Source organism: Salarias fasciatus, chromosome 11 (assembly GCF_902148845.1).
Source record: "Salarias fasciatus chromosome 11, fSalaFa1.1, whole genome shotgun sequence".
In the NCBI taxonomy this organism is placed as follows: Eukaryota; Metazoa; Chordata; class Actinopteri; order Blenniiformes; family Blenniidae; genus Salarias; species Salarias fasciatus.
Window position 1 is genome coordinate 32906588 of NC_043755.1, and position 25258 is coordinate 32931845.

Genomic DNA, 25258 nt, shown 5'->3' on the forward strand with positions numbered 1-25258 from the left:
TGGCTTTACAGCGGCCGCTCACACTTTACACAATCTGGATCCCTCCATCCAGGTCATGACTTCCTGGTTTCAGCTTCTTGTTTACATACACACACATGAATGCTGCCACAATCTCCTGTCCTGATAGTTCAACTGTTTCAGATGTGTCTTTTTTTAAGAGAGTAGAGCAGAGGATGTTTCTCTCTGTGTAGAAATATTCCTGATAAAAAGTAATCATGAGCCTTGTGTGATTTGGTTCACGACAAAATGAATAAATATGTGGATATTAGAATGATGTATTTTCTTACTTGTATGACTGTACTTACACTCATTCTTGGTGATGCCGCACCATTAGTCCTTCATCCCTTCATTCTTCCGGCTCTGGGCGGTTATCCAGATTAGGGCCATGTCAACACAAACACCTGCATCCTCATTGTTTGGCCATATTTTAGTCACCAGGCTATTATTAATGAAACTGAACTATTGTTCTTCAGCATGTGTTAGTTACACAATGAAGCATCAATCTTTGATGTGTAAATGGTAGAAACCTGCTCAACTACAACTTTGTTTCTATTATTTGTCCCTTGAAGGGCGATTTGTTACACTGCAGTTAAAAAAACGCAAAAAACAATACAATTAAATATGTCACAAAAGGACCATTAGCAATTGCTGCTAATCAGTGCTGTTCAGTCAGGTGTAGTTCAGTGTGAACAGAATAAAGCACAGCAGCAAACAGGGCCGTCACGTAGACCCTGGTCACTGGAAAGGACTTCGACTAATTTTATTTTCTCTGTTCCTGCAGCTTCGCCTTTAAATGACCCAACACCGATGCTGATAATGCAAACCTGAGCAAGACGTGATGAAAGTTAAAAAAAATCTCCAGGCTCTCGTGTATGGTGTGAGTGCTGAGCCTGATTCATTAATAAAATCAACTGGTGGAATCTGAGGATCTGATTGACTGGGAAACTATGACAGAAAAACTGATCACTTGTTTACCAGTTACCATAAAACTGCAGCTTCACCTGCACTTCAGTCTGCGATCACGCACAGTGTCAGTGTGGAATGGAGGACGGAGGTTTCCTGAAGCATTCCTGCTCACTTTTCACTGGAGAGAGTAAATAACGCGACCTGCAGCTGAACAGAGACGCACAGCCAGCGGCTTTTAATGTGACGGGACGCATGAACTCTCCGTGGACTCAATTTATTCTCACCTCATGATCTCTCACACACACACACGCACGCTCAGTCTTGTATTTCTATCCTTGTGGGGACCGTCCATTGACTCCCATTCATGTCTAGCCCCTAACCCTGACCCTAACCCTAACCCTAACCCACACCACAACAAAGCCTAACCCTAAAGAAATGTTTTTGCACTTTTACTTTTTTCAGTAACAACAACATGGTCAAGAAAACACTGTTTCTCCTACTTAGGACCGGAAAAAGGTCCCCACAAGGCACGTCGTTCCACGTTTTGCTATCCTTGTGGGGACATTTGGCCCCAACAAGGATAGAAATACGAGAACGCGCACACACACACACACACACACACACACACACTGAATTGTTGGCAGACTGCTGGATTGATCGAGAACAAACAAAGAGTTGCTTTCTTTAGAAAAGTGTCACAACCTTCATTCATCTTCACAGGCCTAAACACACACACACACACACACACACACACACAGAGTTTTGTATTTCTATCCTTGTGAGGACACTCATTGACATAATGCATTTACTAGCCCCTAACCCTAACCCACACCACAACAAAGCCTAACCCTAAAGAAATGTTTTTTGCACTTTTACTTTTTTCAGTAACAACATGGTCGAGAAAACACTGTTTCCCCTCATTAGGACCGGAAAAAGGTCCCACAAGGCACATCGTGCCAGGTTTTCCTATCCTTGTGGGGACATTTGGTCCCCACACACACACACACACACACACACACAAGCACCATTTTTCAGCTGTTCAGACACTGCTTGTTTTCTTTGAGTTCTCACATAGACAAACATTCACTCAAATGCCCTTTAAGTGTTGTTCTGTGAACAAACACACACACACACACACACACACACACACACACACACACACACACACACACACACACACACACACACAGGTATCTGTCAGTGTTTTCTGTCACAGGTCCGTCCTCCCAACAGTAAAAATAAACCGTCTTTAGCCATAATGTGAAAAATCTTCAGTCTTCAGACGGAACGACGACAGATCTTCTTTCCTCTGTGCTTTGCGCCGCTGATCTTCTCTTCATGATTACATCTGCTCTGTCGTCTCAGTGTTTGAGGTTAATTCGCCTGTAGCCGTGTTCGCTGTGGGCTTTACGGAGGAGCCATCCCTCACTGTGGGATTTGTGACCCGATGACGCAGCAGAAATGAGCCGCCGTCGTCTCGCTGTGTGTCTGAACCTGTCGGGGCTTTGCTCGGTGTGGGTGGCTTGTTTCAGTCGCTTCAGAGTAATTAATGGCCGCTCAAAGCGAACTGCTACTGTTGGCGGCTCGTCTTCGGCCACTGGAAACGTGTGTGTGTGTTATTCCCTCTGGATCTGATGTCCACCACGTGTGGAGTTAAAATGACGGTCTGGTCGTTTCTTTGCATTGAAGCCACCAGTAACACTTTGACGGCCCCCGATGGTACCAGGAGCTGGACAGTAACAAAAATGGCCGCCACCAGAGCCACCAGGACTGAACTGTGACTGACCGAACGAAAAGAGCGCTCGTCTGGAAACCAGCAGTGTTTGACGTTCAGCATCCAGCGGCGGCGCGGAGCCGACGCTTCGCCACGAGTGTGAGAGCAGCCACTGCTGGTACTTTCCAGGTTAAGCTGATAATAAGGGATTGTTCCCACAATTCCCTGTGCTTCCTGTTTCCTGCGTAGCTCCCAACCTTATCTCAAACTATAAATTTAGGACTCGGTGTGAGACCGCAGCATGTTTTTGTTTGTGCCTCCGCTGGATTAGATCAGCCGAGGTGAAATAAATTAGTCCAAGCAGCACAATGAGATTAAAGACTCGACTCGCTCCGGTTTTCCTGCAGAGTTAAGAGTGTGTTGTGTTGTCGTGTGTGTGTGTGATTTGCGGGTGTTTATTTTGGGATATGTGAGAATGTACGTGAGGCGGCGTGAAATGACAGGAGGCGACGCTCTCTGGATGATGATGATGATGATGATGATGATGAGTGTCCTCAGCCTCAGAGGGGACCGGCGCGCTGCCAGACACTTCCCTCTGCAATTAGACGACACTCACCGCAACACACACACGAACCCGGAGCTCACACACCCTCGGTGTGCTGCGGAACGAAAGCGAAGGGAAAAAAAAAAATCCAAAATATTCTCGTGGAGTAAAAATAAGTTTCCAGGGAGAAGCGAAGATGCTCATCTGAGGTCTGAAGCTCAGGAGCGGCCCTGCGTGTCGTCCTGCACTTAACCAAACCTTCGGGGGCAGCTTGGATTTCTCGGAGGATGGAGCTGGCGTCCTGCTCTGTATTTTTCTTATTATCAAGCGTTACTAAAAAAAGACCCGAACCAGAAATGGCCCAGAGGAGCGACTGGGATCAGGCCTGGATCCCCCAGACGTCTCGGCTCATCGGAGCCGCTCGATGCTGAGTGCGGTGTTTTTCCTCACGTGTCTCGACCATTAGAGTATAAAAAATGAAATATTTCTTGCACCGTGCTGCGTTTTAAACTTCTGGCTGACAAAATGCCGCTCTTGATCCACGTTTGGCAATAAATTTTGTGATTTATAGTCTCCACTGGTGAGATAATTTGAAAGCAAACAACTTCAGACATGACCACCTCAGACTAGAAATTACCCACTGAATATTTTCAGTTTCCTTTTTGGCATCTAAACTGAACGGGGCTGTTTTCTAAGCAGTTAAAATAGATTGCTTTTTGCTGGTTGTGCTGTAAGCATTAATAACCCCGTGCAAATTGCATGTGTGTTTCTCTCTGCAGATTAACTATTAGCTTCCATCTGTCAGTGCAGCACACAGAGCGGGTTTATGTAACAGACTCACACTCCAGCTTTTATTCATGCATATTGCAGAAAATGAAAATCTGAGCTGACTCTGAGAGAGTGTGACTTTTCCAAGTGTGTGTGTGTGTGTGTGTGTGTGTGTGTGTGTGTGTGTGTGTGTGTGTGTGTTGGTACTTGTGCCCACGGATGCATACTTTGCTGCATGGGTATTTTTCTGCAGGTGTATGCATGCGTGGATCTGACTGTGTGAGTTGTATTCATTAAGTTTGTTTAGATTGTACACGGTGTGTGTGTGTGTGTGTGTGTGTGTGTGTGTGTGTGTGTGTGTGTGTGTGTGTGTGTGTGTGTGTGTGTGTGGAATGCAGACTTCCACCAGAGTCGAGATTTACTGACGGAAACGTGCTGCCAAGGCCGGGAGTGGTCAGATTAATCACTTTTCTAGTGTGTGTGTGTGTGTGTGTGTGTGTGTGTGCAGTCTTTGTGGAGGCCGCTCCACAATGCATCATTAATACATAAAATTGAAATAAAACAGTACATTTTGGTTAAAATGCCAGATTTGGCCATTTTATATGCTGACGATCGACGCTTGTATGAATTATGCAGCTTTTTTAAATTGTTTTACTTCAACTCTGATTGATTGACTGATTGATTCCATGTCCTTTTGTTTAGCAAATAAATGTTTCCACACTAATGAGAAGTTTGATTTCCTAATCTGCAGTGACGTCACTGCAGATTAGAAAATCAAACTTCTCATTAGTGTGGAAACATTTATTTGATCTTTGACAGACAGCCAGAGTGTGTGTTTCCGGCTGTGTGTGTGGCTTGAAGGTGTGGTTGACTGAGTGTGAGTGTAGCTATCATCCCCCGCTGTGACCCTGCCCGAGTGTGTGTGTTCGTGTGCTGACGAGCAGTAACTTCTGCTGGATCACTTACACACACACACACACACACACACACACACACACACACACTGATTCCACCCACAGTCCCACCTGTGGTAACAGGAAATTTAAAGTTTGCCAAGTCTTCTGAGATCGCTGACTGTCTGACCTTTTCTCTGTCTGCTCTCTTCGGTTCATTCATTCCCTTTAAAACACTTATTGATCTAGATGTGTGTGTGTCTTCTGCTCACTCTTTTCCATGTCACAGCTGTAAAATCCTGAACTCTATGGTGAACAAAAGAATAAAAGAGCATCTCTTCGGTCTGAATGTCTAAAGTTCGCTCATGTTTGAAGTACAGTGTGAAAAGATGCATCGACTCCATCGTGGCTCTGAGAGACGATGTTTTCAAGCGAAAACTGTGTTTTGGGGTAGAAATAGGGAAAAAAAATGGAAAACTCTCAAGGAAAATCCTGTGATCAGTGTTTTGTGATCAGATGGAACTGCTTCCCTCTCAGTATTACTGGAACTTTTGGAGACTTTTTAACTAAATGAAGTTTTAACTAAAGCGTCCTGAAGCTGTGTGCAGCGCTGCACTTCGAACCGACTCCTCAGGTTGTGTATCGCGACGCGCTGCAGCGCCGCCGCCGTTTACAGTCTGGCTTGGACTGGAAGCAGCGGCCGTGTCGTCGGCCGTTTTGCAGCCGTGATTACAGGATCGCAGCGACAATTTAGCTGCAGCCGAGAGTTTACTGGGCTGGTGTGGCGAGAGAGCGAGATCGCAGGGAAGAGGTGGGGGAGCGGTGAAACCAGGGGGGGGCAAAACGAAGCAAGAAAGTAAAGAGGGGCTGGAGCTACTGTGTGATTACAGAGGAAGTTTACTACCTGTGTGTGTGTGTGTGTGTGTGTGTGTGTGTGTGTGTGTGTGTGCTTCTGTCTTTTTATTTTTCTCATGTATTTGCTGTTGAAGAAAAAGGGACTCGTCAAGCTTCTGTTTACAAGCTGTGTTGTGTGAAAGCAGCTCCGTCAAAATTATAGCTTAATGGATTAAAAAAAAAAAGATAGATTAATGGATTACAACCCCTCAAACGAAACACCACCACCTCCACCCCCCACCTCCACCCAATCAGTGATCTGTGTGTGTGTCGCAGGCAAAATGCCAGTGAAATAAGGAGTGAGTCCAAACTGCTGCTGAGCGCCCGTCAGAGGCTGTGTGTGGAACGAATGTGAGCGTCGGTGAAAGAGCTCCATGTGTTTCTGCTCACTAGTTTTCCGCCTGTTAATTCGCTGGAGTAAAGTGTGTTTGCAGTAAGTTTGATGTGCCTGTGTGTCGTGCGGTTTGATCCAGCGATGGGGGAAATTTATTGGAATTATTTCTGACTGCGTTAAAAACACACACACACACACTGATGGATGAGTGGACGGTGCGCACTTAGATTTTGCGATGACACTTCATCATTTATGGAGTTTTTGAATAAATTCATGTGGAATATTTCTCCTCAGAGGTGGAGAACGTTAATTATTCACACTGTACAGTAAAGATGCACCAATATGAACATTTGGACCGAAATCCAGTATTATTATTTAATATAAGGTTTAATGGTTGATATTTATCAATAGTGGAATAGAAACAAGTTTCTATAATGAGCCCAAACTCGCCCACGTGACAGTAACTAGATGGAAACAAATATCAGACCAGATTTACCGGTCAGACTGATACTGATGTTAAAAAAATGGCCAATATCAGCCGATACTGATATCAACACTGATACATCGAACAGCCCTCCTCTGTAGTGAGAGTAAGGCGTCAGTGAAAATTCAGAAGGGACGAGTTTGGGATATGAGCAAAACGAAAAAGAATAAAATTAAAAGTAGAGGAGAGTTTTTATTGAAGCTTTTTGGGAAGTCCACACATGGAAACATGGGAGGAAGGAGGATGTCAGCTCTCTGTGGAGAATAAAGTCTCTTTTGTTCTTACCCAGAGGGGGTCAGAAATACCTCAAGGCTTCCTCCTTTCCCTCATTCTTTGACTTCCTCGTCAGAGATGTAGCAGCACGGTGAACTGTATCTTTGGCACAAGTGGTTCGGAGGAGGAGGAAGAGGAGGAGCAGTGGCTGACCGCAGCTCAGTGAAAACTCCTCCATCCAGAGACGCATCCTGAGTGTGACAGGTGTAGAAAGAAAACGGGAGCGTAGGAGGAGTGGAAAGAGAGAGAGAGAGAGAGAGAGAGAGAGGGAGAGGAAGACACTGAGGAGGAAGAGGAGGAGGCGGAGGTGCTGTCATGGAGGAAAACGGAGAGAACTGGAGCATGAAGAAGAGAAATAAATACATGAGTGAGCAGATCCAAAAACAGTGAAGGGAAAGAGGGTAAGACGGTGAGAAGTGAGGAAGAGAGGAACTGAAAAAAAGACGAGTTTGGAGAGACAGGAGCGCCCTTTACTGATCACCTTGGAGAAATTAATTTACTTACAAAGCTATGAACACAAGCTCGCTTCTCTAAACTGCTCCAAACGCCACCCAGTGATGGATTCTTTTATTCTAAATGTTGACTCTTTTTCAGGTCTTCAAGAAAAGTGTCAAACTCCTCTCAGTTCAGCTCAGGAGCCACAAACAGCCCAGCTTCATCCTGAGAGGCCAGACAGGCGTCTCTCGTCACCAGAACTCAAAGATCAGTCACAGGAGACTCGTCATATCCAGTTTAGTTGAGTTTAGTCTAGTCTTTATTTGAAGGGGCAATGCACAGAGACATTAAGTTCAAGACAGAGATGTTCTGCACCAGATTATAGCTACACAGCTCATTTCCATCTGCAGTCCCTGGTCACATGGTTAAAAATTACTTACAACAATACATCAATAAGAACAGTTAAAAATTCAGTCTCTCAGTAACCTAGCACTCACACATGCAACATTTGTCCACACAATTTCATCACAACCCAGACACACAATCAAATCCATGTTCTATTTACCTGCACACATCATTTACAATATCACAGTAAAAGTTAAAAACACCCATAATTAATTACATATAAATATTGCACATTTACACCATCTCAGTTCTGTTCATCCGTGCTTGAGCTCATAGCTTAGATCTTAATAACCCGGTGTGTGTTGGCAGTGTTGGTTATTCCCCTGCCACTTTTTAAGTTCTGTGGAGGTGAGATCTAGAAAAGGACCAGAGAGCAGAGAAATGGAGCTTTGTGATCCCAGGATTTTACAGTACCGCAGATCCTCCACTGTGAATTCAATTCAGCTTTATTTGTATAGCACCAACACAGTCGACTCGGCTGCTTTTACAGAGAGAAAAAAAAAACAGTGAACGACAGGAAGTTCTCAACAGCAGAGAAAAATACACACTAACATGAAATAACTTCCTGCTGTTGGCGACTGAAGTTATCTTTAATAATAAGAATTATAATAACAAAGACTCTGCAGAGAAATTCATACGTTTCACCAACTCTACAGCCGTAAAATCAAATGAATCCTGTCGTCCGTGTGCTTAAAGGGTTCTGTAGAATTTGAAGGAGGCAGAAATGTTTTTAAAAAGACATATTTGTGAGTCCTAAAGCACTAATCCTGCACCATGTAGTGATCATCATGTGTGGCTGAGAGCTCTTTAAGTTGGGGAACGTTCTAGTTCAGTCAAGGTTCTGATATTTTTTTTAGATTCAGCAGTTTCATGGATGTGGGTTGATGTGTCTTGTCTTGGTTTGAACTTTGCAAAAGAAAAGTTTTATTGTTTTTAACGTTACAGTTTGAGTTTGAACATTTCCAGTTTCTGGTCTCAATGAGTTTGATTAGTAGAACGTAATCATTTCTTGGGACATTTCTTGGTTTTTCTGATTCAGCCTGTTGCTCAGATTTGAGATGAAATTGATTCATGTCATTAAACCTTGTCAGGGTATTTTGATTTGTGATTTATGATTAAAAACTACAAACTTTACAAGCTGAACTGTAAAGCATTAAAGTTAAACTGAAACTAAAACAGATGTAAATACATTTGCTTCCTATTTTGCATTTGACATTAAGGAACATAAACAAACTAATTATGTTTTCATATTCGACATTTTCATGGTTTTTAGTGAACTAAACCATCAAAGACACTCATCTTTATGCCAACATCAATATCCAGAAATATCTGCTATCGGCCACAACCACAATATTCATCAAGGATGTCGGTTTTGATCAAAGGTTTCACATCAGTGTTTCCCAAACTTGACTTTTCTGTCGTATTGTTTGGTTTTTATGAAAGCATTTCCTTCATGTGTCTCTCTGCAGCACAGCAAAATCAAGCTTTAAGGTTTAAGTTTTAAAGGTTATTCAGGCTCTATTTAGCGGTCCCGCCCACTGAAATGAGTTTGACTCCTCTGACTTACGAGCGGTTTTACTGTCTTTTTTCATCTGCTTTAGCTGTGAGCAGCGTCTTAAACACCGCGGGGCAGCTTCAGTTCGCTCTGCAGCTTTATGAGAGGAAGACTCTGGAGCGTTTCATTTGCAGGCACTGCAGTGGTTTTGTGCTCATGCTGTAAAGTCTACCTGTGTCCACACTGTGGTGTCCCTCAGATCCTCGGGGATCCTGCAGTGGGATCTGGAGGCTGGAGGAGGGGGGTGCAGGGTTTCCCCCCGGCGGGGCGCTGCGTCTGTGGCTAGCCAGCCTGGGTGTTGCCCTTTCCTCCCTCCGCTGTGCATGAGCGACAAGGAAAACACCCGGAGCCCTGAAAAACGAACAAGGTCTGAAAATATCTGCGAATATTTGTATAATTGGCTTGAGGGACAGCCGAGGTCACCGCCGTGCCGCCCCTGCTCTTTCCATTTCCATTCGGCGTGTCGGGAGTCTCACCGCCGCTGTCGTCCAGGAGAGAGTTAGACTGAGGGCATCGGCAGGAAATTCAACATCTGCCAGGTTACATTTAACAAACACAAGGAGTTTTAATGGATTGGCGGCGGCGTCACTGGACAGTAAATCACCTGACAGAAATATTAAAGTCAGCTCGGGAGCGCATGACGTTCCAGAGGCAGGTTCAGCAGGAAGAGAGGATTTAAATCTGCCCCGCTGCTGAGCCGAACCACCAACACCGAATCTGAATCTGAGCCATTATTGTTTAGTGACTCTGGCTTCAGCTGGATAAACAGACTTTTTTCACACCATCAAGTAAAATACACTCGTCCACAGCGTCTGCGATGGAATTAATCAAATGGTTTATTTTTAGTACTATGTTTAAATAAAAACCCCTGAGGGAGAACTTTAATGTCTTTACAGGGCTATAAATAGACGAAACACTGGAGGACAGAGTGAGAACTGCGAGGTGAACCAAACACAGCTCCCACTAGTGGCCAACGTGAGAACTACATCCTTTACCGAACACTTCCATGTAAACGCAGAACTTTCCTGAAACAAGAACGATGCGTTTTCACTTTAAAGGTCATCGTTGTGTAAACGCTGCCTGAGGAGACACTATTCTGTTGTTAGCAATTTAAAAACTCAAACTAAAAGACTCCACCTACCCAACAGATGAGGTTTATTTTTCCCGCTACAGTGTTTTAATTTTGTAATTCTGTGTTGAAGAAGCGGCGGAGGAGCTGGTGCTCCACCCTCCCTCTGCTGTGTCGGATTAAAAAACTGGGAAACGAAATGAAATGCTGGACCGAAACAATACTTGAGATATTTTTCAGGCTAAGATGTGGTTTCTGTGCTGGGCGAGCGTCTGAGCTGTGACGAGCGAGAGAGTGCAGGAAATCAGTGACGCTCGCTACGTTGTCTTCTCTGTATTTTCTCACATTCGTCTCCTGGATACTTATTCTGACCTCAATCACAAATACATACTAATCCAAACAGCCAACAGCGCCGACTCCTGGCCTGGCATGGCAAAAACATTGTTTACATTGAGTTTCCAGCATTTCCGTGGAAACACATTTTCAAAACGTTGTCATGTGAACAGGAAATGTCTGGAAGAAAAACACAAAAAACAACGTGTAGAACATTGTGACATCCAGCATTTTGATCCCTGCAAGCTCTGACTCAATGTGAGTGAAAGAGCCAGACACACACACACACACACACACACACACACACACACACACACACACACACAGACAGGTTGTATTTTTAACAAAAGCGTACTTGGCATATTTGGTGGACGTGTGGTTCAGAGGGATTTGTGTAAAACCAGCCGTCCTGCAGCTTGTTCAGCTGCTCTGTAACTTTTTATATACAGTTTGTCCAAACGGGCTTCGGACACAAACACACACACACACACACACACACACACACACACACACACACACACACACACACACACACACACACACACACACACACACACCTCGCCTCGTTCACACACGCTCCTGACTTCACCTTCACATTTCATCCTCATATCCCGTAAATGTCCGCAGTGCAGCGGATTTACGTATATCAAACCAGCTCCACTGGTGTGTGTGTGTGTGTGTGTGTGTGTGTGTGTGTTGCCATGGTAGAGGAGTGTTAAAACGCTCCCCAGGGACGGACTGTTGTGTCTCAGAGCAGAACAACAGGCAAACCACAACACAGAAGCTGGCTGGGCACACACACACACACACACACACACACACACACACACACACACACACACACATACATACATATGCACACACACACACTGGATTTAGCCTCCTACTTTTAAGTGCAACGTGTGTGTGTGTGTTTGTGTGTGTGTGTGTGTGTGTGTGTGTGTGTGCTCACATGTGCAAATCATCAGTCCATATGCATGTATAGACTGTCGCATATTTTCATATAAGACATGTGTATACTGGAATAAAATTGAGTGAGTGTGTGTGTGTGTGTGTGTGTGTGTGTGTGTGTGTGTGTGTGTGTGTGTGTGTGTGTGTGTGTGCGTGTGTGCGTGTGTGCTCGGTGTTGTAAACGTCCTTTCTGATGTGGCTAGCTGTATTTAGGCAGTGTGTGCAGGGTGCTGCGGAAGCCGGCGGCAGCGTGCATGTGTGTATCTGCAGTTTGTGTGTGTGTGTGTGTGTGTGTGTGTGTGTGTGTGTGTTTGCAGGAGACAGAAGGAGGGATTTCATGTCACCACCAGACCTGGAAAACTTCATGTCCTTTTGTATCAGGCCAAGCCGTGGGCTCCTCGGACCGGCCACTGTATATTTTTCTGTACATTATGTGTGTGTGTGCGTGTCCGTGTGTGTCTGCGTGTGGCTTAGCAGCAGGGCGTAGCTGAGCAGGGAGAAAATATCTTGGCCGACCACGGGAATGAACCCACCCACTATACCACACCCAGAGACAGAGCGACAGAGCGAGCAGTCTCTCCAGCCTCTCCGTCTTTCACTCTCTCTCCTTTATTTTTCATTTTTCTGTTTGACCGTATTTTAGATATGTCACGTTTGTATTTTCTGCTTCCTCCTTGGTTTCTCTGTTACAGGTAAAACCCCCTTCGTCTCCACAAAAAGTTGAAGTTTTTCTGGTTTCAGTGCCACTAATCCAACAAGTGTTCTGCATGAAGCCTGAAGCTTCTGAGTAAAAACAATGGAAAGTCACTGTCAAGCATTGCTCTCTGCTCCATCCTTACGCAGGATGAAAAAATCAAATGGGCTCTTTTTGTCTCGCTGTCTGAATATTCTCGCAGTTTAACCATTCAGCCATCCTGTAGTAATTCCCTCGCCACTCCTCAGTCTGTCTTTCTTGGCTGTTTGCTCAGTTAAAGCCTCAAAGCTTCGATCTCGTCATTAAGAAGTCTTTTCTTTTACTTCTCAGCATAAAAAAAGATGAATTTGTTGAATTTCGACATTCATGATGTGAAATCTAAGCCTCTAATTAGGAGTTTTGTAACGTGGTGATTCGGCTTCTTAAGCAGAAAATGTCCTCTGAGCTCCTCTCGTCTCTCGGTGGGTAAAAATATTGTTGCTGTTGTTGGTGAAGACATTTCCCATCATCACTGTGAGGCGCATATAATAACCACTGTGCGTGTGTGTGTGGGAGATACAGGGCTCAATCTTAGCTGAGCTGTCAGTGGTCTACAGACACACACACACACACACACACACTCCCAGCGATGGACAGGCCTGTTGTGCTTCAGCAGCACATTCCGCACCCAGAATAGTATTAAAAACTGCCGGTTCAGCCGCCGTCCAGCTCTTTCTCTGCAGCACAGGCCCTCCTTCTTCTTGTCTCTTTCAGCCTTGCTGTTTTGATGCTTTTCCATCTGCAAACACTTGAGTCGGACCGACGGTTTCCCGCTTCGGCGATGCATTATTCAGTATGTTGTGTCCCTGAATCCCATCAGGAGTCATGAGCCTCGCCGTCATGATCTGAGCAGAAGGTGAAACCGCAGGAAGAGAGAGATTTACATGAACATCTTAGAACCTGACACTGAGAAAGTGGAAAGTTTTGAGAAGAGAGCGCCATGTGGAGTGTGTGTATGAAAGCAGGAAGTCGTATCATGCAGTCTGTCATCCTTTTCCCATTTATCCAGCCACCTTGTGCTGCTTTATGTGTTTACTGTTTTCATTAAATATCTCCTACAGAGAGGCTTTACACTCACTTTAAAGATCCACATCTTGAGTGATCAGAATATTTCCATCAGAACCTTTAAATTTAAACTCTCTTTGGCTCTGATTACACTCAATGAAAATGTCTATATTTTTACAAATCCAACAGTTTTACAGAAAATGCACGAGAATGAAGATATTCAGGAGACGATCAACAGTTTGGGAATAAGCAAGGAAGAAATCTGTAATTTTGGATCCCATTAAACCACTTTGTAAGTCAATATTCAAAGAAAATGAGCTCAAGAAAGAAGATCCAAGGAATTAGTTGATGGACCAAAATTCTAAATCAGACTTTGAGCTTTGCGTGTTTCTCTCTCTTCGTCTCACACACACGTCGTTTCCCACGCTGCCTGCCACACAGCTTTGTTTTTCAACTTTTACATAATACTGTTGTGTCCTGTTGCACCGCCTTGTCTGAACCGCACACCGTACACACACACACACACACACACACACACTCAGTGTGATCCGATCAGCTGGCTGGAGCTCCCGTCCTTTCATGGCGTCCCGCCGCGGAGCGACTCTGTCAGTGTGCAGAGTCCTCCAGGAGGGATGCGGGCCGTCTGTGCGGCCTCCTCTGTTTTGACTACGGCTGCCTGCAGATGAATGCGCCGCCGCGATCCGCCGCTCACACGTGAATCCAGGCACGGCGTGGGGGCTTTGAACGCACGGCAGATAGCTCGTCTTATCTCACTCCGGCTTTTGTTGCTGCGGTTTTTGGTTTTGTTCTGCGAAGAACAAACAAGTGTTGCCCTCTAAACTCTGGTGGACGGTGAAGAGCGTTAACATGCTGGGAATCACGGTGTCAGTCCATTCAACGGGCCGTTTAAATAATTTACTGAAATATTTATATAATCTATTGATATATTTTCAATGTAGCTAAATAACAGGCGTTACCACTACACCATTTCACGGCCCTAAGTCCACCTGTTTACAGTCAAAATGCTTAAAAAGATGGGTTTTTTTTCCCCCTGAACTCCTCTTTATGAATAAAGACACATGAAGTACCATGAAATGTACACAGAATCCTCGGGGGTGTCTGAGTGTCTTTGCTCTCCATCTTGCCTGAGAAGCATCATGTATACCAGGACTGTCAAACATGTTGTAGTTAAGAGGCCTTGAGTGGGCCAAACCGGTAACATAAAGGCACAATAGGCTTTAAATTTCAATCTAAAAGTTTTTCTTTATGACTACAAAAGTTGAAAATGTCCACATTTTCACAAAACCAAACAGTTACTGTGGAAAATGACTCCAGTCTTAACATACAGCCCAATTTTAATGAAGTGTTCGCTTAAAGTAATATGAAATGTTAAAAAAAAAAAATGTTGCATTATGGGTGTTTTAGCAAACTTCCCCTGACAGCATGGGTTTGAGGCTAATGCTAGTTAGCTAGCTTTTGTGACAGCATCACCGATATCTCAGCTCAGGCCTCAGTGTTGTGTTTTGTTCCTGCTCTTATGAAATGTGTTTGAAAATCAATGTTTTCTATTGAAATCGTTACAATTTGCTGGGTGGTTTGGCCAGATTGAGGCCTCCTGCGACCCGATTCTGGCCCATAGGCCTTATGTTCATGACCCCTGGTGTAGACAAAGTAATAAGATGAATGAAATATGACGGACTGATCTAAACAACAGTGAAGCAGAAAGTTATTGGAACTCCCGTCTCCGTGTTTTCAGAGGAGTTCAGATTCCAGCTCTCTTCCAGTATACACAAAGAAAAACGCTTCCCTGGAGCTGCTGGGTGTTCATCCACTTTTCCCATCCACAGTTTACATGAGATGGGAACACACACAACCGCTAACCCGACCACATGAAGAGAAAAACAACAGGCGTGCAGCTGAGGTGCAGCGACCACAGTGAGCTCGACCATCTTTGTTGTAATTAAAATGTCCCAAAGTGAGTTTGGAGACGTAGAAACCCAAAGTGACGTCGGAGGAGATGCACAGCTGAGCGCCTCAGTAACGCGGGACCCCTGAAGAAACCACACCGGGCCGATCCTGTACGCAGGAGAGGCTGCCCCGAGTCTGCTGCTGAAAATGAAACACCTCTTCACTAATTTGGGAGAACAATATTATAACAGATTTAATTCCCCCACCGGTCATTCCCTGTATGCAGTGATGTACGGAATAAGGAAGGTCACAGCCCACAGTTTCCTGCCTGAGGTCCCATCCAGACGAGGCTGAAGCAGGTTCAGATGAGACTGAAGCCACCGGCGAGAAGAGCTGGGCGCCACGGCGGTGTGGAGCTCCGGCCGCTGCTCTGTTTAGTCTACAGACCTCCACTTTGTTAGTTTGTTGAAGTAGCAGACTGACAAGATGTGACCTGACCCCCTCACATTTCCGTACAGGAGGGAAGCTGCCATCTTGTCTTACAACGTCAATGTTTATGGGCTCCTTGCTACCGCTCCCGGGAGGACGCGGCTCTCACACACACTTTTAATTCCTGCTCGAGGAGTGAAAACAAAAACCTCGGCCTCGAGGACGATGGAAACGGACCTGACGTACGAGAGCAGGGAAAGTTTTCCCAGATCCGCTCCACAGATTCCCAGTTTTACGCCAGGGTATCCTCTGTCGCTCCCATCAGACCTCGTGTACACCACGATTTCCTTTTCATCAACATTTTGGTACGGGCAGCCTCTCTGTGAACATAAACAGCCGAGAAACTGGAGCTCTGACGACATCCGTGAAATGAAAATAGAGAATTAAAAGAGGAGGCAGAACGTGGGTCGGACTGTGTGAATGAAAAAGTCAGTGGTTGAAAAGGAAATGATACTGTTCCAAGCAGGAGTTGCATTAGAAGTGATCTGTTTGGGAACTGTCCATTCAGCACCACAGAGCCATCACACAGCAAGACAACAGCTGGCCATTGTTACCTTCCTTCAGAGAGCGAGGGATGTTTGTGTTTCCTCTTTCCTGACAGGAGCAGGGTGGTTTTGTTTAATGGGGACATGTCCTCTTGATAAAATGTTAATTTGTTGAATTTGATTCAATGATTTTCAAGAGAAATTTTAATCTTCCTTCTGAGGTTCATCTGATCAGGACGCCTCCCGGTCGCCTCCATTTAGAGTTTTCTCAGCCGTGTTGGACTGAAAGCAGGCTGGGAGGTCGGCCCAGGACTCAGCTGGAGAGATTATATCTCTGGTTCTGTCTGGGAGAAATCTGTCGGTTTAGACTGCTGGGAGATTCTCTTTAACACACAGAGTTTCGTGTATTAAGAGCCCATATCCTTGAAACTGTAGTGTATCTGAACTCACTGAAACCACATATACACACAAACAGTCATTATGTCTGAAAAGGAGGAAGAAGCAAAGCTCATTTGGTCCCACCTCTTCTTCTATACGTCACGCCATTTTTACGATGTTGCTGAATTCAGTCAGTTTGTTTGACTGCCTTCAATATTCAGAGAGCAGTGACTCAGTCAAACAGAGCCTGGCTTCCATTTCTAAACAGGACATAAACTTACACACATTTCCCCCAATGAACACAATATACTTAAATATATAATTACAATTTGAATACGCCAAACCACATCCCTCACATCCACAGGAAGAATGTGCAAACTCCACACAGAAGGTTCCCTGACAAACAACTAGACCCTGTCAGAGAAATACACAGCTGTGCTTCTGCTTGAACTGAAGTGTGTTTTTTAATCCTTGTAGAGCCTGATTTTACAAGATTTAAAGACTTGAGTGAATAGCAGAGGGATTCGTTAACTTTAGGCCATTTCATCGCAGCATTTCAAGTGAAAATACATAATTTCTGTTTCAGAAAAGTTTCAGAGAAAGCGATGTAGTTAGCATGCTGGGCCCGCGGTGGCTGCTGCCGTTTGTTTCTGTAATCACACATAAACATTAACACCGGGAGAGGACGGTCATTCGTATGGACAGACGACCGCAGTGGATTGCTGTGATGTGACTGTTAATCCTAAAACTACCAAGCCCCAGGAGGTTTTCCAAAAGTTTAATTTTCCCCCCATTTAAAGGACTTGAGCCATTTTCCAAAGTTCCATTTCCAGCGACTCTGAGCTCCGTTGTCATGCAGACCTGCTTCCAAAACCCAGTTTAAGTTTTCAGTTTTCACTTGATCACATTGTCCTGTAACAAAGTCATGCAGAGAAAAAAAAAATCATGAAGCAACCACAATCTATCCACCCTTCATAAAACAGATTGTAACGGAGAAATTCAGCGTTTAAGGATCCAGAGAAATGAAAAATGAGTTTCCATTTATGTGCCATTCAGATGATTTTAGGTAAACAGCTGCTAATGAGGTCTGCAGGTTTATAAAGATTTACCTGCAGCTCATAGAATCTCCTGGCAGAAAGAATCAAACCTGATGCAGTGTATTCAGCTTCCTTCATTCAAAATTCATTCTCCTTAACAAAGAGGCAGTGAAAGCTGAAAAGTCTCTTTCCCTGAGAGTTTCAGGCTCATCTCATCAAGTATTTGGTCGAATTCTGAAATTCCTTTGTCTGCCCAACACAGTGAGGTGGATTAGTTCTGTACGGATTTCCATTTGTGTGTATCGACGTCAACAGAGGAAGAAATAAAAACGTCTATCAACTAAAACCTAAAGCACCAGTTGAGAGACCACCATGTTGTACTTCGTCTGTAGCTTGTATGCATGTTGTGAAAACAAGCCAGGGGGTGAGGACCTTTGACCTCTGACACCAGGCTGATCAGGGTTTTGCGCCGTGGCTCAGAGGATGGTTGTTTACCTGCTGTCAGAGCCCAGCGGCCCTGCAGCCACTGGTTCCCCAGCGGTGTTAATCTGAAGGGACAGTCGCAGGTCAAATTCTGAACTCTGACTCCAAACAGAAGTCTGACCCCTGCTCACATTCAGGGTCAGTTCAGGGTCACGCTGACGGTCAAAACAGTCTACACTGAACAGGTATGACAAAAACCTGGAAATATGGACAAGACCGGAGGAGATCAGTCTGCAAAACTGTTAAAAAACACAGTTGAACAAAGCAGGAAAGTCGACTTTTACACCTGAAAAGCACCGTGTTAATTTAAAACAGCTGTAATCCGTGAAGACGTGTGTTCCCGCAGTATTTAAACAGGATTGTACAACAATCACACCAACTCCTCCAGGCCCTCTTTACATAACGATCAGCTGGAAGCTGCAGGTTTTTTTCCAGTTTTAGTTCAGTTTTGTGTTCAGATGGCAACGTTTTGAGAACGATCGCCGTCCACAGGGAACAGTGAGAAGCAGTGAAAACGCTGTAGTTTGGAGTCGGTTCTGCATTTCTGTGATGAGCGCTGAAAATAGAGAACGGCACGTTATAAACACTCCAACTCCTTCTGTCTGTCTGTCTTGCTCATTTAGAGCCACTCGGTGAAATCGTGCGTCTCAGATTGTGTTGTAAACGTCCACTTTACTGGAGAAGCGCTGTTAGAATCTTCCATTCGCACACATGCAGAAGAACGGCTGCAGAATTTGTTCACATTTCAGAAAAAGCCATTTTCCCTGTTTGCACGGAGACCATTGCATTTTGAGAACATAGCCTACCGGAAGCCGTCCGTGTTTCCATTTTCACTTGACGACTTCAAATGACTTTCATTCATTTGCTGCAAACCTGCTCTGAACTTTCACTATGAATTACATAACCGCAACTTAAGACAAGCTTAAGAGTCTAATCCAACCTAACCTCTAGCGGTATCTCACTTTTCAATATAAAAACTCAGATGTTCCGAGGCTGTTGTCCTGTGTGTGCGTCTGTGTGCGATGGCATTAATTCACACACACAAACACACACACACACACACATCTCAGCTGACACGTGGTTTCTTTACAGCCTGGACGGCACAGACTTCTACGTACTTTCAGTCTTATTCTCAAAAAAAGAAAAAGGAAAACCTTTCTTTGTGGCGCTCGTTTCTTTATAGCTGCGTGAACACGGACGCGCCCTCGCCCAACACGCCTTTCATGTCGCTCAGTAAAAGCTTTAAAGCGACTGAGGGAGGAGAGGAGCATGGCGACGTGTAAATTTGCACCACAGTGTAAACAGTTTGTGGTCACCTGTTTGTGTGTTTGTGCTGCGGAGCAGCTTACCGTCACGCCGGCAGACGGACTCGCTGTATGTATGCATTTATAACGTCGGCAGGCGGACACATGCAGAAGACATCTGCCGGTGTTTACAGTCGGGGCTTTGTGGTTATTTATGTGGTTAATTGCCCCGGGTTGGGTGGGGAGACGCGTGGCTGCAGACGGGAAAACACTCCTGGTTTAATGAGCCTTTTTCAGTTAACACCTATTAAGCTGTTAAGCAAAGAAGCCACAGATGAAGTCAAACTGCAAACAGGGACTGTTTACACGTCCTTCTGGAACGTCTCTGAGCAGAACAGGAGGAATCTGAAACGTCTGCTCTGACTGGAGCACGACGGAACAAGATTCACATGGAAGAAAACTGAGAGAGGCGCAAACATGAGGGTGGGTGAGTCTGAGGCAAAAATACTCTGATTTGGTTCACTTGGTTCCCAACCGGCCATGTCAGTCCTGATCCTGGTCCTGGTCCACATTATCCTGGACTTGGCAGTGTTGCTCTCTGCAGCAGGTGTGTAGTTTTATTTAAAAAAAAAAAAAAAAAAAGAAACAACAACAAAAGAACTACAACACCAACTAGTGGCCTGGCATGCACACTACATTTTTAGTGCTTCTGCTTTTCTACCGTTTCCGTGGAAACAGACATTGTTTTCAGAACATTGTCATGTAAAAGTGAAACTTTTCTGAAACAACAACTCAAACATGGTGTTTTCTCTTGAAATGCTGTCGTGTAAACGGGGTCTCACGTAAAGTACTGAAAAGGCTTCAAAACATCTGTCTTAACACTGAATATCTGTTTTTTACACCATAATGATTTAAAGCTAGGGTTGGCAATCTTGGAAAACTAGCATGTAGCACAAATGTAGCATCTCCCCAAGGCTCCGCCCAGCTCCGCCCAGCCCCCACCCCATTGGAGGAGCTCCTGTTGGGAGTGGAGACGCGGAGACGTTTGCGGTGCGCGCGGCGCTTCCGCGTCCAGTGCGTTCCTGGCGTAACCTGTCCTCAGCGCTTCGTTTCTTCGTTTTTCTTTATTTGCACTACGCCAAGTTATGGCGCACTCAGCGGTGATTAAACCCCCAAACATTCTTCTCCGCCATTCTGCAGCGACGCTCCGTCCTTCTACACGCGCCCTGAACCAGGGTCAGTGCACGCCATTGACATGTACGCGCAGGGGGCAGGTCGAACGGCGAAGGGATTTGATTGGTTTACAACCAAGGTGTCCCGGCAAGACTACTGGTTGCTGTTTTTCCTGTTTTCCTCCTGCTGTAGATAGCGGATATTTTCCAAACTACTTTAAGAACACGCTATGAATTGCTTCCCATCGGGTCATAAAGATCATTTTAACCAGTATTTAACAAAACGTATCTCATTCAGATTTTCTGATTCAGATTAGTTCTGTTCATAATCTTCATGGACAGAATTTCTAGGTGCAGCCAGGGGCCGGAGGGGGTCCGGTTCGGGAACCACAGGATTTCATCTCTGCTTTTTGCAGATGATGTTGTCCTGTTGGCTTCATAGAAACCCGGACCTACAGCATGCACTGGGGCGGTTCGCAGCCGAGTGTGAAGCGGCAGGGATGAGGATCAGCACCTCCAAATCCGAGGCCATGGTCCTCGACCGGAGGAAGGTGGCTTGCCCCCTCCAGGTTGGTGGAGAGACCCTAGCCCAAGTGGAGGAGTTCAAGTATCTTGGGGTCTTGTTCACGAGTGGGGGACGGATGGAGCGTGAGATTGACAGGCGGATCGGTGCAGTGGCTGCAGTGATGCAGTCGTTGTATCGGTCCGTCGTGGTGAAGAAGGAGCTGAGCCGAAAGGCGAAGCTCTCGATTTACCGGTCAATCTACGTTCCCACCCTCACCTATGGTCATGAGCTTTGGGTCATGACCGAAAGGACAAGATCCCGGATACAAGCGGCCGAAATGAGCTTCCTCCGTAGGGTGGCTGGGCGCTCCCTTAGAGACAGGGTGAGGAGCTCAGTCACCAGGGAGGAGCTCGGAGTAGAGCCGCTACTCCTCCACATCGAGAGGAACCAGCTGAGGTGGCTCGGACATCTGTTTAGGATGCCTCCTGGACGCCTCCCTAGGGAGGTGTTCCGGGCATGTCCCACTGGGAAGAGACCCCGGGGAAGACCCAGGACACGCTGGAGAGACTATGTCTCTCGGCTGGCCTGGGAACGCCTTGGGATCCTCCCAGAGGAGCTGGAGGAAGTGTCTGGGGACAGGGAAGTCTGGGCATCCCTGCTGAGACTGCTGCCCCCGCGACCCGGCCCCGGATAAGCGGTAGAAAATGGATGGATGGATGGATGGATGGATCTCATTCAGATCGCCAACCCTAGCTTTAATGTCAAGCTGTTTGCTTCTCATAATTCTTTTGTTGTCATGTCTCTTTTCGATCTGTGCTTTTTCTTTTTTCTGTCCTGCTCTTTCAAACATTCGGATTCCATCCGGATGTTTTTCCAATTCTGCTGCAATATAACAAAATATTTTTTTAATATGCAAAAATAATGATAATAAACCAGCTTAAGTTGTCCCTGACGCCCACCTGTCACACACACTCTGCACACACTCCCCGCCCGAGTCTCTCTTCTTAAGCCTCAGACGATGAGCTGTCTGATTAGAGCTTCTCTCTGGAGTCTGTGAACACACACACACACACACACACACACACACACACACTCTCTCTCTCTCTCTATCCAAACAAACACACACACATGCAGACACACACAGATACTTTGAGAGGCTGCCGTCTCCGCTCTCTGAAGCTTCTCCGTTCTCATGGAGATAAGCGGTGCGTCTCATTGTCGGCAGGCTGCAGCTCCGTTATCTCCTTATCAGAGAGCCTATCCAATCAGGAGGAGGCGGGGCTGCAGACCGTGCGCGTGTGTGCGTGTGTGCGTGTGTGCGCGTGTGTGTTTGTGGTAAAGGGTAGGGGGTAACTCCAGTTAAGTGGGGCCCTTTGTCTTGCGACAGGTGCTGCTGTCGTTCGGTTTGTCCTCATAATGAAGAGGCTCGGAGTGTTTGCGTCAGGCTGCGTAAGAACAAATCACGTCTGTTACTCCTGGTTCTGTGTCTGGACGTGAGACGGCCTGGCCCTCATTAACATCCTCAGCAGCACCGCTGTCTCTGCCACATAACGTCTCAATCTCTCCAAATTTGTGGTTCACAGTATGAAAACGATCAGCTGCTGACGTTCCATGTTTTCATTCAGTCCTCGGTTACATTTGCTCAAAATGAGAGGGACATTCATGTAGTAATGTTTTAATCTGCAGTTATTATGAAGCTGCTTCACTGGAAAGTCAATATTTCTAAGCTTCATGTGACAACGGTCCTCGGAGCCACTGAGAAAAACTTTTTGGAAACGATCTCGTCTCATCGCCTCAATGTTAAACGGGTGGAAACTGCCCCGCCCTCCACGGCCGCAGTAAACAGTCATTCTTCACGTGCACAGTGGACGGAGAATAAGAACAATGCTAGTTTCCATGACGAAAACAAACAGCAGCACACACGACGACAACATGAACACTGCTGTTTTTCAGCATTTCTGCCTTTTCTGTGTAAATGAGTTTTTTTTTTCTGAAACAAAAAATGCAAAAAAAAAATCAGTTTTTACTTGAAATGTTTTCATGTAAAAGGTGCCTAAAAGTTGCAGGAAAAAGGAAAGAAGGATAATCAAGACTGGTTTTCAGTCAGAATGCTTTGTCTTTACAAAAGACGAAGGATGGAAAACATCAGCAGTATGCATTTATTTTAACTTTTGGAGGCAGAGCTCAACGCCGTCTGGTCAACATCATGAACCTGTTCCAAATCTGGACAAAAGAAACAGGAACATGTTTCAGTCATGAAACAAAATCTTTTTTTTTTTTGTTTTATTTCGATCAACTTGGAGGGATTTTGGTTTTATACACACAGCAGAGTAAATCCTGTTTTTTTCCTAATCTCTTATATTTCAGTGTTTGTGCATTTTTTATGTCTTTAATGAACAAAGGATCATATTTTCTTTTCTTCCTCACTAGTTTAAGTGGCAGAGTGGTGATCAAATAGTAGAACTCTGTAGTGTTTATATAAATCCATCCAATTTAGAAAATTTATAATGCTGCAAATGTTGAAATATGTTTTTAATTTTACTTTTTTCACAGAGATTTTTGCTATTTATAAATGACATACTCAGGTGTTAGTCTGAGTCTTATGAATGACTTCAACACTGTAGGAATGAAATCCCAAAGTGTTTTAATGTTCGCTCTGTAATCGATTAATGCTCTTTACAGTGAGTCCTGGTCACATTTCGCCTCCATGTTGAAAACAAACAAAACACAAGACGTCTGGAGCAGCTGGATGTCCTTCGATAATTACACAGATGAGATCTGAACAAACTCAGAGTTCTGATGTATTGATGTGTTTTCTCCTTCAGATAAAGAGAAGAAAGAAACGAGCTCTGAGGCAGCCATGAAGGAGGAGTCAGGAGACGCCGCAGAGCCGCCCAAGGAGGCCAAGAAGGAGAAGTCCAAGGAAAAGAAGGAGTCCAAGAAGGACTCCGGCAAAGACGAAGCCAAGAAGGAGTCCAAGAAGGAGTCGTCCTCCTCCAAGGAGAAGAAGGAGGCGTCGTCCAAGGAGAAGAAGGAGAAGGACAAAGACAAGGAGTCGGGCGACAAGAAGGTGTCCAGGAAGTCGTCCGTGAAGGTGAAAGAGAAGAAGAAGGAGCCGGAGGCTGCGGAGGGCTAACGGCGGCGCCGGGGGGCTAACGGTGGAGAGGGGGGGCTAACGGTGGAGACGGGGGGCTAACGGCGGCGCCAGGGGGCTAACGGCGACGCCGGGGGGCTAACGGTGGAGAGGGGGGGCTAACGGTGGAGACGGGGGGCTAACGGCGGCGCCAGGGGGCTAACGGTGGAGACCGGGGGGGCTAACGGCGGCGCCGGGGGGCTAACGGTGGAGACCGGGGGGGCTAACACTCGCATGACAGGCATCCAAACACACACAACAAAACACGCCTTACATGTCCAAACACCAGAACGTCAACCACAGAAACACACGCAGTGTACATGTGAGCGAACACGAGGCAGTGTAATTCAGCGCGCACACACACACACACACACACACACACACACACACACACACACACACACACACTCTAAATATGGTTTTACATTTAAATACGCTCCAGCAAGGTCACATATCTTGGTAGCAAAGCAGTTTCCTCCCAGATGCAGATTTACATCAGGGAGTAATACACACACACACACACACACACACACACACACACACACACACACACCGCAGCCGTCCAGCCGTTTGGGGGCGTTCTGGGTTCTGGCTCGGCCGGCTGTGGTGAGGTCTGAGCCGGGCAGAGTGAGGCCGGAGGGCCAGAGGCTTTTCGCTGACTCCGTCCTTCCTCCCCGTCCGGCCCCATCCCCCCCCCCCCCCCCCCCCCCCCCTCGCCCACGCTCGCCTGGCCCCGCCCACGCTCGCCGCTGGCGTGACGTCAGGCCCGCCCCGTCGCCCCCTCGTGCGGCGGCGCTCCTCCGACAGCGCGCTAAGAATAAAAACGGCGACGCGTCGAGCCGCCCTGCTGCTTCCGGGTAAATCAAGGCCACATCCTACAGCCGCCGCCGCCGCCGCCTCTGACCTCCACCGGCAAGGCTCTTTCTACAATACTGACACATCTGGGACTTTGAGGGACAAGCGGTGGCCGACAGACACGGGATCGAACCTGCGACTGTTTCTGGACGGCAGGAACCAGCAGGGCGCCAGCTGAGACTCCGCCGGTTCTGCTTGTCTCCTCGACATCAGGCCCGGTTCAACGCAGCGAGCTCCGGTTCCATCAGGAAGATGAAACCATCCGCATTCTCA

At 46.0% G+C, this 25258-nt stretch overlaps 1 protein-coding gene across 2 annotated transcripts in view; it reads left to right on the plus strand.

The window, feature by feature from the left end:
* bbs9 (Bardet-Biedl syndrome 9) overlaps positions 1-24138 on the plus strand; it is a 160471-nt gene extending 136333 nt beyond the window's left edge. For both annotated transcript variants that reach the window (XM_030102972.1, XM_030102973.1), the window contains one exon: positions 23823-24138. In XM_030102972.1, coding sequence (XP_029958832.1) covers positions 23823-24133 — 311 coding nt within the window. In that variant the 3' untranslated portion in view covers positions 24134-24138. The remainder of the gene's footprint in view (positions 1-23822) is intronic.
* The last annotated feature ends 1120 nt before the right edge of the window (positions 24139-25258 follow it).